Below are 16,958 nucleotides of genomic sequence, written 5' to 3'. Positions count from 1 at the left end.
TTTTAACTTTCAGCTACGTTTATTTATTTGTTTCAGTTTATTTGCGTCAAATAGTTGAATTAACAACGTATATATATATATATCCAAATTAAAAATGATATATACTATAATGAAAACCTAAATATCATATGATGTGAGACGTAGATAAAATGATCTACCTTACACTTTAAAATATTTTGATCGGTTAAAACCTTTTAACTGTAAAATAAGACAGTAAGAAAGTGTTAGTACAAAGAATAGATTTTTTGATACCTCAGCTTATGAAGAAAAATTATTCTATTGACTATCTTGTTTTGCGTCAGGCAAATATAAACACTGTTAATTTTATGTAAAATCACTCAGTCTGTACCTGAACTTCATCTTTTCAGGTTATTACAATAAATTTAATTACAATTTTTTTACCATGATATAAATAAGCAAGTAAAGATTCAAAACTCATTGGGGCTGGTCGAAATGATCTGAATTGTGTTAATTATGAATTTAGCCAATAATGCCTCTGTACCAATTAAGGTGTTTGGTCATAAAACATCATCATCATCCTGAGCTCAACAATCCATTACTGGATCTTGGCTGCCTCAAGAGTTGTCCTTGTTTCCCTCTCCTGAGCAGCTGTCCTTCAGTTCCTGATTCCAAGGATTCTGGCATTGGCACTTACTCCATCTCAACTTTGGTCTACCCACTTTCCTTTTTCCACCCGGCTCCGTGCTGTACAGTTTTCTTGGAGTTGAGATATCGTCCATCCGTACAACATGGCCTGCCCATCTCAGTTTAGCTATCTGGATACATCTTACAACATCCTGTTCCTTGTACAAGTTGGCCAGTTCCTGGTTTCACCTGGTTCTCCATTCATCATTCTCCTTCACTGGCCCAAATATCTTCTGAAGGATCTTCCTCTCGAAAAAAAACATTTTTTCCTCACTGTCCTTTGTTTATTCCCATGTTTCACACCCATAAGTCAGGACCAGTCTTATAAGGACCTTGTAAAGGAGAAGTTTAGTTGCTCGTTGTAGTAAGCGGTTTTTCATGTACTTTAGGAGGCCATAATAACATCTGTTTGTGGCAACAATTCTTTTGTTCACCTCCTGGCTCATTATCCGCAGTCACTACTGATCCCAAATATTTTAATCTATGAACTATTTCAAAGTTGTATATACCAACTTGGATTATTGGAGCTGTTTGACAGTTGTCAGGTATTTTGTTTTTTCCTCGTTGACCTCTAGGCCCATCTTTACTGTTGTTGCTTCTAGTGAGCAGTAAGCATCCATCATAGCCATTAGGGATCTCCCTATAATACATATGTCATCGGCGTAAGCCTGTGTTTGGGTGCTTTTTGTAAATAAAATGCCTGTTATCTGTATACCAGCATCTCTCACTACACTTTGGTCGTAAAACATTGTAACTCTAAAAATGAAAACTTTAACAATGTTAAATTGTTTGTTATTTACAATATTACTTATATATAAATGAAATATATAGTAAGGGAGGAAAGTATTGCAATCGTGCAAAACTTCTAATTCGAGTTTTCAACAGAAATATACATTTTGAGGTCCCTCCCCTAAGTTCAAATAACCAAGTCTCGCAAAATGATCTGTGTGTGAACAGTCTAGCTCAAAAATGAAAGGTTGTACAAAACTGAAATTACTTATTTGAGGCGGTTTTATGCCTGAGATGTGACAGGAACATTTTTGATAAAATCGACCAACCGGAAATGCTCCTTTTTGGAATTGGTGTTTCATATTTTTTCAATTTTATTGAAAACAACTCTAATGATTTTGATTAATCTCAGTGAGTCAATGTACAACTATGTGGTCTTTAATACCAGGTAGGTCTTATACTCATTGAAGTAGTCTAACAGGGCGTATGTGCCAAATTTTCAAAAAACAAATTTACTAGATTCTTTTCACAATTCATGAAATCAGCCTTAAAGAAGCCGATGATGCCAAAAACTGCATTTCATGAAAAAATTTCAGTTACCATGTTTTATGGCCGAACGCCTCAATTATAACTTTTATCTTCAATAAAAAACCGAATAAATATATTTGCATTTTTCTTTTTATTATTTCATTTATTAATAAAATTTCACTAGTTAGCATTTTTATTTAAAAAATTAAATACTGTTACAACTCATGAAGGGTCAGGGGTGCAGTACTGTTGCTAGACCAATGGTTGTGAAAAAAAGTGATTTGGCCAAATATTTACGAAATTAAAGGTATCCGCTGAGGCTGGGTGGACTCTGGAGGGTTCCCGAACCCACAGGGCTGACTCATGGCTAGAGTGAAACAGAATAATTATCTGCCACTGTTGGGTTCGAACCTGGATCTCTGGAGTTAGCAGCACAGTGCCTTACAACTGAGCTACTTGCTCCTTTTATTACAACATGCTTATTAGATTATATTTTTAAATATAATTGTAAAGTTGTAATGCTTATTAGATTATATTTTTAAATATAATTGTAAAGTTGTAATACTTTGCTGTCTATTGGAAATCCACCTTAATATAGATTGAATGTTTGTACTTAATTACTTAAACTCGTTAATAGATATCTCGCTGTACTTGGCACTATTGAATTATATACTTTAAAAAATTTTGTTACAATGTTTGATGGTCATCCTAAAATAGCATTGTTACATCAATAATTATGCCTCACACTTATTTACATAGACGCATAGTTTAATCAACTTGTATGAAATACGTGTATATAATTTTATGAGTAACTTCTCAGATCCTAAAAATAAGATATGCGAGACATTATTACAATACAAATATCACAAAAGAAGCTGAAATTTTTTGGCTTGAGGTATTGTCCTAACATTTAAACCTATTAAATGCTGATTGCCAAGTCTCCCAAATAATGACCGAACATAGCCTGTTGATTTAGTAATAGTTGATGGGTCATATTCAAGAAAAGAAAATGGATCTTACTTATCTTTTTTTCTTTTTTGTAGTAATCCCGTGGCATAAAAGGATGCTGAAATTAAGGATTATGTTAAGCATTTCATAAATATCAAGCGATCATGATTCATATTTGAAAAAGCTTACAACTATCGGTATATCGTCTCTTGATGGGTGGTCCATGATCCTCGGTAATGAAACCTGTAGTTTTCATACATTTCATTTTTTTATGTCAAAATTAATGTTGTTAAGATTTACTAAAACATACCCAAACATCAGGATATTTGTTTCCAATTTTTCTTTCTACCTAAAAGCATTGTGGAGTTATTTTTTCCTTGTAATTTCTAATTTTAACTTTAAATTATACAGTTCTGTTTTAGTCTACCTGTTCAGGCTATCGGAATAAATAAAACAAAAACTTATTGTTTTGTTTGTTTTTATATTGAATAGCTATGATTGATGCTCTATTACAATCCATTGAGAAATAAAATACTTCAGTACTGTTAACCATAATTGAGGCATGGAAATGGTAAAGGCTGTAAGTGCCAGAAATATGAAAATGGGTTTATGATGAAGAAATTAGCGTCAATCGACTGCTAACAGCTGGAAGTTCGCATCTTGAACAGTATAGTTCCTAGAGCTGTATTTTTTTAAAAATAATTTTAGAACAAAAATTGTTGTCAGCTAACTGTTTTTTTTTTTTCGTTTTTCTCCAAACTAGTTTTTTTGGCACATACAGCCTTTTCCATTTTCATGCCTCAGTTCTTGAATGGAGATTACTTTCTCAACAGTTGCAGTAATTAAATTCTCTACAAAATGAAATCAAAAATCTAAGACCAGTATTAGAAAAGATACAATGTATTAGACTTTAAACTTGTTTTAAAAGTATTTTTTATAGGTTCCTATGGAAACCTGTTCATGTTTTAATACCTTTTCGAAAACTATACATTTCCTGGAACATTCTAGGTGCTCTTTTATAACATAATTAAATTGTCTTTATATATAGTTGGACCAGTTTTATCGAAAATATAGCCAATAATATTTTATCAGGAAAGTTGTGTGATTCAGCAGAGATTTTTCTTCTAATTTATATTAAAATGATATTTATTATGTAAATTTATTTTATAATAATTTTTTCTGAAATGGATCGCAAATAATAATAGAATAAATTAAGATGCTGAAAAAAGTTCTTTAATAGGCGACCAACAATCCTTGTGTTCTATTTTCCTTAATTATTAGTTAAATAAATCAAATGGTATCCATGTTAAGTCTCAACAGTCCCACATTTTGGCCACTTCAGCCATCCTCAAGTACAATCTTAAATATAAATATAATTTAAAAAAAAAAACTAATTTTAAAAATAATCTTAAATATAGAAATAATTTTACACCTCACATCCAATTATTTAAAAACATTTTGCTGGCTATTCAGCCAAGGTCATTAATTACTAGTCAAATTACCCTTACCCTATTTTGTTACAATTTCATTAATTTTTAAAACTTTTAATTTTAGATCAACTATCATATAAACAAACACTATATGGTGTTTATGATAAATGATAGTGTATGTTGATGTAAAATTAAAAGTTTTAAAAATTAATGAAATTGTAAAAAAATAGGTTAATTTAACTTGTAATTAATGACATGGGCTGAATAGCCTGCAAAATGTTTTTAAATAATTGGATGAGAGGTGTAAATTTATATTTAAGATTGTCCTTGATCATGGCTGAAGTGGCCAAAACATTGGACTGTTGATATAACGAAGAGTGTTGAGACTTAAAATGGTTACTATTTGATTTATTTAAAAAGTAAATACCAGTCCCAAGAAATTGATAAGATTATTTATAACTCAATTATTATGTTTTCAACTTTTAGTGCAGTTATTCATCTTGATCTATTGTGATTATTTAAACATTGATGAATATTTAATGAATTGGATAATTCTGGAAAAGGCAAAATTCAAGAGTTGGGAATGCTTTTACTTTAAATTTTAAAGTAATGTGATATTTGAAATTTTTAATTCGAAGATTGTTGATTGACCATGTGTAATATATAAAAGGAAGATGGTCTAGGTGTCATTTAAAAAAAAAAAAAAAAAAAAAAAAAAAAAAATCCATTAAACTATTTAATGTGAGCCACCATTTTGCCTCACTTTGGAGGGCTTCATCAGAGCTCAAAAACAATACAAACAACTAAAATCATGTAACAAAATAAGAGAATAGATAACATGAAATGAAAGTAAACTAAGTTGTGGCTAAATATGATTTAAAACATGTGAAAATTTAGTTTAAAATGAACATAGTAAATTAAAGACAATAAAAATAAGATTTACAGTGTAAAGTATTAATAAACAAGAATTACAAAAAGGTATTAGGAAATTAATGAAAACAGAAATTATAATAAACAAAAAAGTAGATAAGAAAGAAATATACAAATACAGCACACACTAAAAGGCGGAAAATGAGATTAGAATACAAGTCAAGAAAAAAAAAAAAAAATAATGAACCACCCACCTTACTGAATGGAAATAAACACAAAAATGAGTACTCGGCCCATATTCATTTTATAAATTTTAAATTACTTTAAGTTACATTATACTTTTTTTTAATAACTATTTTAAAATTAATTTCTTATTTAAATGCTTTTTTCGATGACTTACATCTCTTAAAAATGGATTCCAGGGGATAGTAAGCATATTGAAGCTTTCCTAGAACATAAAAAAATTAATTATAATGCTTTGGATTATTGGTGACATAGAACTTATTATTTTTATTTAATCAACAATAATTCTATAAAAATGATGTCTTATCCTATTTTGTCCAATCTTCTTGATAATTTATCATTAGATAAATATTCTATGGGTAAATCTGTTGCATATGTTATTATTAAACGCAGAATGACGTTGGGCTTATAAGGACATCTCTTAGTTCATGATATATTCATTTGAATTTATCTTAAAGGCGTGATCCACATAACATTGCATACCCCAAGAAACGATTCCCTCATTATTTTGTTAGGTAATTTTAAGAGATAATTTTTTAATAAATTGAAATTGAAATATTGGATTTCATTCATTTTGAGAAAAGTTTTATTACTTTTATATAACGTTTTACTTTAAAAAGTACTAAAAAAACTTTTCTCTCTTTCAGATAGATAGTGTTCATGAAAGGACTGCTTTCATCAATATGATGTGAGGATAATTTGAAGGAAAAAATGAATATAGCGTGATTTTTTCTAAAGAACAGAAAGGTGAGTTATTATTAAAAATATGTAGTAATTTTTTTTTCCCTTTTGGTTTGTTTAATCATTTGAAAAATATACAAACTATGTACATTGATTACTACAATTATAAAAATTATTCATTTGTTCATGTTTATGCCAAGTCAACAATAAATTTGTAAAAGTCTTAGTATTTAATTTAGTTATTATTTTCTTTAGAAGTTTATTTAATTTTTAGAAGAAGCTAATGTATTTATAGTTTTTATTGTAATATTTAAATGTGGGAATAACTTGTCAGTGGGAATTATTTAAATGGGCCTGGCAACGGGTCAACAATCTATGACTTAAAATCAGCTGTCCATCATTGCATCATCTATTTGACATAATTTTCCATTATTAAACTTTTTTTGTTTAGTAAACTTATCCTTAGTATAAATAAGTATTGCACTTAATATCTATCCTCTTGATAAGATTCAAATTTGTCCAATTTTTCTCCATCCTCCAGTGTCTATAATATTTCCAATATAATAGCAAATATATATTTATTTGTTTAAATAAGAAAATTTACCCATGGAAAATCTTCGCTTTCATGAATATCCGTATGTCGATATTTGTGGTTCCTGTTTTTCTTCTCCTTAAGAAAAAAAATTATATCAATGATTATTGGTTCCTATAGTGTATTTATATTAATTAATGAAATATTTGTGATATTATACATAATAAAAATGTGCTCCTTGGTAATTAGGACATATTTCTTTGACATTGACATCAGCCTGAAAGAATACAATTGAATTAACAAATTGCAATTAGATTTGTGATATCAGTATTACTGATATGAAAAAGAATCTATGGCTGTTTATATGACAATAATGTGAGTGATTGATGGTCGAATGCGGTGATAAATCTTTGATAATACTTTAATAATCGGTGATAAATAAAGATAATACTTTGCCAGAGATTTCTTAAGGTTGATTTAAAACCATTAAATCCAATTTAAAATTATTTTTATATCATTTCGCTAGCTAAGATTTCTGCCAAACTTTGTTGGTTATCTTTTAAGAACCAAATAAATGAGAAAAAAAAGTTAAATTTTGGATTATTTTGCCACCATAACACAACCATCTATGGCCTAAGGTCAGTTGCCCAGTAGTCTTTGTATAGATAGTCAGAATCGTCAGTAGACCTTTTATGGGTGACTCGTTAACAGAGCGCCGTATAGACTTGTGGGCAATGTGAGAATGTGAGAACAGTGGACGTCGAAAAAAACATTGTCTCTCTGACCATTCGGAGCGGACCTATTGCTTCTGATCTATCAGAGTTCATCAGTAATTAATTTTAAAATTAGTAATTTTGTAAATTTTTTTATTTTCATTTCACTATCTATTGAAGGACCGTTTTATTTTAAATTTTGTTCTATATTTTATTTTTGAAGGTTTTGTTTTGATTTTAATTTATAATTTTGAGAGATAGTTGACCGTGGATGATGAATGAGGAGAAGATGGTTGGGGGTGCGGTCAATGAAAAACACAAATAAGTATGATTAACTTATTTTAATGTGCCAACGTTTCGGCTAGAGTTTCTAGCCTTCTTCAGGGCTAAAAACAGTACAAGATAACAACCACAGTAAGTATAGAAAAATAAAGAAATAAAAAGGAAGTATAAACAGAATAATTTTACACATAAAATGAATAATTTTACAAAATGGAATTAATAAAATGAAGTGATGAGAGAAGCGGGAAATAAAATGTATACATAGGTAATTGAAAAGGTGGGTAAAATAATATAATTAAGGAAATGAAATAAAAATAAAGTTATATAATGCAAAGAAGTATGAACATATTAGTTATTATTAATTTAAAATTTAAATATGAAAAGAAAATGAAAATTGAGAGGAAGAAAATATATGTAACAATAATAGATGATAAAGAGGCAAATTATAAGTATAGTGAATAAAACTTATAACGCGGGTAAGGAAAATGGATAAAAGTGGAGAAAATAAGGGGTAAGAGTAAGAGAAAACGTAAAAGTTTATGAATAATATGGAGGGGGAAGTTATTAGCTAAGAGTATATGTTTGATGCGGTGTGTGTTTTTTTCATGGAATCGGGAGTCAGAAAGGGAAAGGCCACGGTGAATAAGGTTTTTGGCAACATTAATTCTTTGATGGTAAGGATGTTGGGAGTGGTAATTTAGAAGTCTGCCTGAGTAGGTAGGTTTGGTGTACCAGTCAGTGGATATGGTGTTGTCTGGGTTTCTTATGATGAGAAGGTCAAGAAACGGAAGGGAGTTATTATTTTCAAATTCGACAGTAAAATTAAGGCGTGGATGGTAAGAATTAAAGGCGGTTAAGATGTCAGAGATTTTATCAGGATTTAAAACAAGGAGGAGATCATCTACATATTTTTTAGTAAGAATAATGTCAACTGGAAAAAGGGGGATAACGGAATCAAGTAAATCATTAAGAACAATGTTGGAAAGATCAGGAGCTAGAGGATTTCCCATGGCCAGCCCTGAAATTTGGTTAAAGAACTGACCCTGGAAGGTAAGGTAACCAGATTTACAACAGAGTTGAAGGGATTCAAGGTAGGAGAAAAGGTTAAGTGAAGTGTGGGGTGCAATGGATGTCCAATTGGCTTCGACAATCAGAAGGGCTTTGTCTATATTGGAATGTTGGTGAATAAACTCTCTACATCAAAAGAAACAAGAATATAATGGTCAGGAATAGTGAAGGATAATACAAGATCACGGAGGTGGAAGGAATTATGAATATCATATGAATTATGGTGACTGAAGGTTTGTAAAGAGGGAAGTAAGAATTTGCTGAGTTTAACAGAGGGAGAATTGATATTGGAAGTGATCGGACGGAGTGGGGTATCAGGCTTATGAATTTTTGGAAGTCCATAAAACCGTGGGGCAACAGAATTATAGGAAATAAGATTTCTATCTTATTTATACGTATATATACCTATATATTTATACTTATTTATATTTCTATCTTATCTGTACGTCGGGTAGTTGATTTCTTGGGAATGTAAAAGGTCCCTGATGTGTTGGTTGAATTTGGCTTGTAGTGAGGAAGTGGGGTCTCGGGGTGTGAGTGCATATGTTGATCAGTCAGATAGAAGTAAAGCCATTTTTTGGTTGTAGTCTGGACCATCCATTATGACTGTCATGTTGCCTTTGTCTGCTCTAGCGATAATGATGTTGTGATGAGATTTTAAAAAGGAACGGGTAAAGCAAATGTCTTTAAAAAATTGAGGAGAAAAATTACAAGTATCGGAATGAGGATGTAGGAGATGGTTGGAAATAATGTTGCAAATAGAAGTATGGGATATTTTAATTTATGTTTTCTAATGTTAAATTAGCAAGCAAATGTTTATCATCCGAGCCAGCATGTTTTGTTTTGTTTTGTTCTTTTATTTAAGCTTTCCGTCAGAAAGATATAGTCGATTTGATATGATTTTAACAATGAATTTTTCATAATGTTTGCAGCTGCGAAATTAAAAAGAAAATATACAATTTTTAGGAAACTAGTTTACTCCTGTGAGAACATTCACATTAGAAAGCCACAAAATCTATGAATTAATTAAGTCTTTAGCTCAAAATATTTGTATATAAGCACGGATGGCTGTGATACAATAATTTTCAGGATCTTGAACTCAACTTGTTTTGAAAATATTCAGTGTCTAGTCCACTTATTTAAACTATTAAAAATAAAAATCGGCTGAGCCCTTATGAAGTATCCCATGGTAACCATGAGGCTGTGGAAGCTAACCTTAGAATGAGATTTGACCCATGCCTAAATTGTGTTTTATATTTTTAAAACACAGGGTCCAGTTAACATTCTGTAGGAATGTTCTTGGGTGTTACTGTCTGCCCTTAAATTTTTAAAACTTAATTTGTACTGTCTTTTTCCACTGACCTACCTCTCTTAGAGTTTTGAAAACTCTCGTTTTTGAACAACATTTATTAAAGTTCCAGTAAGAATTCAAGAATCAAAATAGTGATTCGTCACTTCTTCATGAAATTCCCTTTCTTATGATACCTTATTCATCAGAAGACTCTGCTTCTGAGAGCTGGAAAAGGGATCGATGCTACTATATTATATTAGGGATTTGATGGCTATGTGGGGTTGGAGCAGTTGTGAGTCCGATTTCCATCTGGAATAATTAATATTTATTTCTCGGCAGTCCCGAGAAACGAATCTTGACATCTCCTTGGCTAGTAGTGGCAACTCTAATGTATTAAATAAAAAAATAAAATATATATGTATACCACCTGAAGTTGACAAAGAGGACCACTAGGCCCCCATGCCAGACTAGTCCCTCCCAACAGATACCAACCTATACAGTATTATATGTACGATACCATTTTGTTTGTTTATTATAGCTAAGTTTGTCACTAAATTTTTTAAGTAAAGTATGTTTAACAAAATTCTTTTCTTGCTATTTCTCTTGGTATTCATTAGAAATTTTCAAGAGCTTAGTACCATTTTAATCAGTCTATTGCAATTATTTCATTTGAAAGCATTATAGAAATAAATTGTTTAGAAAATATGTATGTTTTCCCTTTTGGGCTTTTTCACATGCTTTATATAATGTTTTGTTCTTATTGAGTGACATTGTACTGTAAATATTACTTTACCTCTAGGCATGGATGGTAGTTTGAACTTTTTATATTCAGTGATAAATATATTAAAGCTATTAGAAATTCCATGGTCTATTCCTCCTTTTGTTGCTAAGTTGTGAAATCGCTTTGATTAAATTATTATATTCAATGCTCGGGGTACATTTTATATTTTTTTATGCTAGAAAACATATTCCTTGCCACTAGCGGTTTAATTGAAAGTCTACTGGATTATTATGAGGTAGCAATTAATCATTTAAATGCTACTTGAATACATATGCTTTATTATTGTTTGTTCTAAATATTACATCTGTTATAAATTTATTACTTTTTAGCTGAAACATACAATATTTATAATATTTCCTTGAAACTGTTTTTGTTAAAATTTATTAATATATGTATTAAAAACAGTAATGTTTAGTAATAAACTTTATTGCTCATTATAAAAATATAGAACAATCACATTATAAAGTAACCACATAACCTTAAGGCACTGTTCCATAAAACATGTTCAATCCTGCATAGCTCAGTCTTTTTCCACCTGACTCTTATAGCAGATCCTCCCTTTTCTACAATGACAATTTACCCACTGCGAGTTTAACGATCCACCTGTGTCATTATCGATGCTTATTGGGAGTAGTGTTCAACATGGGAGCAGTCTCTTTTCTTATGTCCCCTCTAGAGTATCTTATTCGATCAGTGTTTGCCCGCAGTTAACTTGTTCATTGTAGAACATTTTATATTAGTCAAGGTAGAAATTTTAATAAATTTGAAAAAATAATCTTGAATTATTAAGTAATGCCTGAATTTATGCTCAAAAATATCAGTACCCACCACTTGTTAGGGTCCATCTAGTGGTCAGAGGGTGTTAATGGCTCTGTAACTTTAGATTTTTGCTCTAAACATTTGAAACAGGACTCTACCTTACTTTTAATGTCGATCGTAATCCCTGACCAGCACACCGACGTTCGTGCTAAACTAAAATTTGACTATGCCCAAATAACCGCTGTGTTTATGGGACACAATCTCAGATCTATAATCCTGGGTAATAAACACCCTATGACCCTTCAATATAAGGCGATCATGATTCACTAACTCACCTTCCTCTTTGTAAAAATAGGTGTGCTCAAAATCTGACCAATTGCCACTATTGATACATTCCTTTTATTTCCTCCATAAAGAGTCCAATTTCTGAGATTTTTACATTCTCCATCCGCTGGTCAGGGAGATAAATAACTGAATAACATGGCTGACATTTTAGTTTATCTAAGACTTATTGATGTTGTTCTCTCTCTTAATCAAATGGGCCTCTTGATAAAGCATCTGCATATGAGACCTTTTCCAGAAACATATAGCTTGTTGTAATCAAATTTAAATGTAGCTGTAGGTTTCAGAATGATGTAGTTAAATCTAAATAACCTCATCCATTATTTTTCTAAGTTTTTAATGTTGTGAATAAATTTATCTTATATATTATTTTTGCTTTTCAGGTCCACATAATATAAAATGCCTTTCAATAATGCAATCGCCTTATTCCAAATGCATTTAATTATTGAAAGAGCTTTGGCCTCTCAGAGTTCTTCTCTATATTTATGTAATTTAAACCTCAAAGATATACCCTTGTCAATCACCAGGATAAATCACCTACTTAGGTTGTATTTGAGCCACAACCGTATATCGCAAGTTCCTAAGGAAATATGCCAGTTGGAAGAGCTCTATTCCCTCGCCCTGGATTACAATAAACTACATTCCCTCCCTCCTTATTTGATTTCTCTTCAAACATTGGTAAAACTGAATCTCAATCACAATTCTCTTAAAGTAATCCCGCCAGAAATTTTTCACTTGACAAATTTGGAAATTTTATGGTTGAACCATACTGAACTATCAGAAATTCCTTGTGAAATAAAAAATCTAACCAAGTTAGATACTTTTGGAGCAAGAGGGAATAACATTCAATCCCTTCCTGATGAATTTGGCTGCCTTGAAAATCTGAGGTATGTTATTTTTAGAAATTTAAAATTGAAATAGTTTTATTTTTGCTTGTAATGTCTATTTTTGTTAGATATTTTATTAAATTTTTAAAATTAAAATTAAATTAATAGGGCATAAAATAAGTTTTGTTTAAATTTCAGTAAACTGTCTAGATATTACAATTACTCTACAAAATATAGTCCCTCATTGTCAATTACTTTATCCTATCTGGTTAGAAGAAGCTCATTTTAGTAGTAACGATTTTGATAAGTAAACTCAACAACTATGTGTAATAGACTTGTGATTTTGTCTCATTTTCTATTCTTCATTTATTTATTCTCTACTGATTACGTTTCTTAAAACTTTTCTAAGATTGTATAGATTATTCTTATGTTCATTGCATTAATACATATTTGTTCTTTGATCGAATAAATAAAATGTAAAGGCAATTTTTATTTGTACGTTCTTTGCTTTTTTATGCTTTGTTTTTTGAATTATAGATGGTTGACTTTACAAGACAATAAGATTACTCACCTGCCAAAGAATCTCTATTTTACAAGCCTTGTACATCTCAACTTGTCCCTAAATTTGTTTACAGTGTTTCCAGAGGCTTTAACTAAGTTTAAGGTATAATATTTATATTTGAATAATTATTATTTATTTTTTAAGTAATAACTAATAAATTTATATTTTTTTAATTTTTTTAATTTCTCATAATTATATTTTTTTATTTAAAGCTGATATGTTTACAAGAGAAAACAAATTACGAATATCCGAATTCCTTCTCCTTCTTCTTTGATCTTCCCATTTAAATGGCCAAGTCTGGGAATAACAAAATAAATTCAGCAGTACTCCTGAGATCCTCCAGGGCCCTGTTTCATAATGAAAGCTAATAGTATTAGTTCATAGTACAAGTGTTCATAGTAGAAATTAGTGTGGTAATAATACTAATACTTATTTTTTTCATGATAGGGAGGACTATTAGTGATATTACAGGAATTAAAAAATACTATAGTATAAGTTACTATTGTACAAGTCTGTGTAATTGAATTAAGATAAATCTACAAGACTAATAGTATTAGTTTGTACTTTATTATGAAACAGGGCCCAGGTCGCTGTACAGCTTGGTCACCAAGTCAATAGGTTGAGGCCATCTCTGCTTCCGTTTTTCCTCCATTAGGACATATGTTTGGAGAATGTGCTCGGTTGTCTGTTCTCCCCTTCCACATTCACACAGAGGGCTAGGACCTATTTTGAATTTTTTATGGAGGTGAGGTTTGAGCTGGTTTTGTCCAGTTCTTAAGCGAAATATCAGGACTTGCTCTTTTCTGGAAAGTTGATAATATGGATCCTGGGGTTTGAAGTCCGGATGCTCATGTCCGAATTCCTTTTTACAGCTTTTCTTTTCCTGAATTAATTTATTTCTACTCATTTATTTTATCTAGTTTGGTAAACAATCGTTTTCTCAACATTTTCTTGTCATATCCATAATGCTGTTGTGATAATGGAAATTTCTTTTCATAAAACAACTTCAAATATATTATATATGAGTGTTGTTTAACAATTATCTTTGTTATATCCCAGATTTGCTCGAATAGTGGCACATCTAACCAAAAAGTTATGAAGGATCAATTTTTATAACCGTGATTGCTAATATCCTATAAAAAATTTATTATTAGAGCTTCAAGAATCTCTGATCCGGAAATATTGTTTAATTGATATGACATTGTATCCAAGTACGTTAAATATGATATCCAGTGTATGTATTTGTACAGAAGCCTGTTTTTAATGGTCTACACTTAGATCTTAATGGCTGTAATCCTAAAGGTTTCTTTTATCTTAATATTTAGAAATTAAATTTTTTTAAAAAATTTTTCTAGGATATGCAGTTCTGCTTTTTTGCGGGAAACCACATAAAAAGTATTTCGGATGAAACCCTTTGTCAGTTAAGACATTTAAAGTTATTAGATCTACATAAAAATCCTTTGACCGAAGAATCAGATCTGAAAGTAAGTATTTTTATAACCATAATTTGGTTCTTACCCAGCATTAATGTATTCTATGTTTTATTAGGAATATTGAAATAGAGAATAAAATTTAACATGAATATTAAAATAGAGCATAAAATTTAATATGAGTATGGGAATAAATTAATATAACATTTCAAAAAAATATATATACATTTGAATGAATTTAAATGTAACCATAATTTTTTGAAATGTTTTTAATATATTCAGCTCTAAACTTTTTAATGCAGTAAAATCTTGATAATTACAAATTTATAAATCTGCTATGCATGATTACCCACAAGGCATAATGTCTGAAGGAAGAAGAACAGTTAGCTCCATTATAGGGAGAAGAGGGGATGAGAAGCTGAAGGGGGAAGCGGATCTGTTCGACAGAAATAAGTAATTTATTTATAAATAAATAAATTATTAAAGGATACTGTGGGGCAGGAAGTCATAGGTTTACGACGAAGGGTAAATGTGATCTGGTGGGATTTTTTGGAATTTATTTTAATCCTCCAATTATGGTATCATTCTTCAAGTGCTGATGTGGGATAGTGGGTGACAATGAAAGGGGACATATTGCAATAGAAATATGTCATTGGCATAGTGTTAGGATGTCTGCTTTGAAAACTGTATAAAGGATAGGACCAAGGATACTACCCTGAGTTACCCCAGCAGACTAAGGAAAGAGAGATGAATAAGCACTATCGTGATTTAATTTAAAAAATCTGTCAGAGAAGAATGGATAATGAGGAGATACAATATTGCACAATTAAAAGAAGAAGAGTGAAGAAGAAAATGAGGTGTAAGTATAGAGCAATAAAAATTCACAAGCGGATTGATAAATTTAAGTAACTAGGTAAACTATTTAATTTTTTTTTAAATTTATTACTCCTGAGAAATTATTTAAAATGTGTTTATGTAATTAATTACAATGTCACCGTTTAATTTTTTGCACAATCATCGATTACGTTACTTTGTTCAATTATTTATCTTTTAGTTGGAAATGGAAACTGTTATTCGCTACGGATATTTCTATGGTGATTTTCTTTTTTATTCAGGATTACCCCTTCATCACGACTCTTTGCAAAGGGGAATCGGATGATGACAGCAATGATGAGGACGATAGTGAGGACTGGGCTGAGTCAGTAGGATCAAGTGAACTGAACACTAGTGATGAAGAAGACATACTTGATGATCTTGAACTAGTCCGCGGAGGAGCTGTCTTGTGGGTGCCATTGGTATCTAAATTATTAGCTTGTGCATATTAATAAATTATATCGTTGGCCTTATTTTAAATGTGTTAGGATTGTTGTGTTAATAGAAAACGTTCGTTTTCTTCGCTCAAATATATTGATTTTAGAATAGTTATTCAGTATTCATTGAAGAATATATTTTGTAATATGATTGTTAATTTATTATCATAGTTAAACGATAATATTTTGATTATATTCTTTTCAGTTTAATTAAAATCTTTACTATCCGCAGTTGTCTTTCAATCAGCTTCTTATGGTCCATTTTCATTATTATTTAATTTTATTTTCTCAAAACATATTTTGTAATTTTTATGTATCTTTCTTTTTGCTCATGAGATATTAGTAGACTTAATGTATTTGTTACCAAAAATTTAAGCAGTTACATGACTTTTAGTTTTATATTTTAGTTTGAATAACAGTATTAAATATTATTGAATATTTTATCAAATCAATATTGTTTTTCACTTTTTCTGTATTTATTTGAAAATATTCTATTTGTTGTAAATGAAGAAAAGTTGTCATAAAGTATTATAAAAGTACACAGTTTGTTTTTTATTTTTATCCTTCTAGATAAAGGTATTAAATCAATTTAAGTTTACTAATGTAAGGTAATAAGCTGATATGACAGCAAAGACGTACAATCTTTATATGCTTAGAGATATTAGTTTTCCCAAATATCTCAATTATTTCCATCTTCTCCCGTAGTCACACACCTTGATTGAACCAAATGTTCTTTGAAGATGGGGATTTCATTCTCTTTGCCCTTCATTACAGTCCATCTTTCTATAGCATACATGAGAACAGGACGGGTCAGTGTATTTTAGAACAATATCTTTGTTTTGATGATAAACTAACTAGTGAGATGTTTCCATGGCCCAAAATAGCTGAAAATTATTTTATTAATCTTGAGGGAAATATTGTTTTACAAGCTTACAATAGAGCCTAGATAAGTAAACTATTGTACTTTCTGAAACTTGAGGGGACTAA

The 16,958-nt window shown here is 30.3% G+C and overlaps 2 protein-coding genes across 3 annotated transcripts in view; one reads left to right on the top strand and one right to left on the bottom strand.

Annotated features, from left to right (window-relative positions):
- The window catches only part of LOC106685602 (uncharacterized), a 12,063-nt gene extending 1,041 nt beyond the window's left edge, over positions 1-11,022 (bottom strand). Inside the window, exons 1-7 of the mRNA XM_014428384.2 lie at positions 10,754-11,022; positions 6,827-6,883; positions 6,679-6,744; positions 5,551-5,598; positions 3,161-3,199; positions 3,040-3,093; positions 2,923-2,968 (exon numbers count right to left, since the gene is read on the bottom strand). Coding sequence (XP_014283870.1) covers positions 2,923-2,968; positions 3,040-3,093; positions 3,161-3,199; positions 5,551-5,598; positions 6,679-6,744; positions 6,827-6,883; positions 10,754-10,825 — 382 coding nt within the window. The 5' untranslated portion in view covers positions 10,826-11,022. The remainder of the gene's footprint in view (positions 1-2,922; positions 2,969-3,039; positions 3,094-3,160; positions 3,200-5,550; positions 5,599-6,678; positions 6,745-6,826; positions 6,884-10,753) is intronic.
- LOC106685601 (leucine-rich repeat protein soc-2) overlaps positions 1-16,391 on the top strand; it is a 19,030-nt gene extending 2,639 nt beyond the window's left edge. Inside the window, exons 1-6 of one of the 2 annotated variants that reach the window (XM_014428382.3) lie at positions 5,818-5,908; positions 6,041-6,140; positions 12,226-12,729; positions 13,207-13,333; positions 14,587-14,715; positions 15,777-16,391. In XM_014428382.3, coding sequence (XP_014283868.1) covers positions 12,242-12,729; positions 13,207-13,333; positions 14,587-14,715; positions 15,777-15,986 — 954 coding nt within the window. In that variant the 5' untranslated portion in view covers positions 5,818-5,908; positions 6,041-6,140; positions 12,226-12,241 and the 3' untranslated portion in view covers positions 15,987-16,391. Of the gene's footprint in view, positions 1-5,817; positions 5,909-6,040; positions 6,141-12,225; positions 12,730-13,206; positions 13,334-14,586; positions 14,716-15,776 lie in introns of those variants that run through there. The other variant, XM_014428381.3, reaches the window with a different exon arrangement.
- The last annotated feature ends 567 nt before the right edge of the window (positions 16,392-16,958 follow it).

The sequence above is a fragment of the Halyomorpha halys genome, unplaced genomic scaffold (assembly GCF_000696795.3).
Source record: "Halyomorpha halys isolate HHAL.00 unplaced genomic scaffold, Hhal_1.1 Scaffold715.1, whole genome shotgun sequence".
Taxonomy (NCBI): domain Eukaryota; kingdom Metazoa; phylum Arthropoda; class Insecta; order Hemiptera; family Pentatomidae; genus Halyomorpha; species Halyomorpha halys.
Note: the sequence above shows the minus strand (reverse complement) of the source record. Positions and strands in the feature narration are given on the sequence as shown.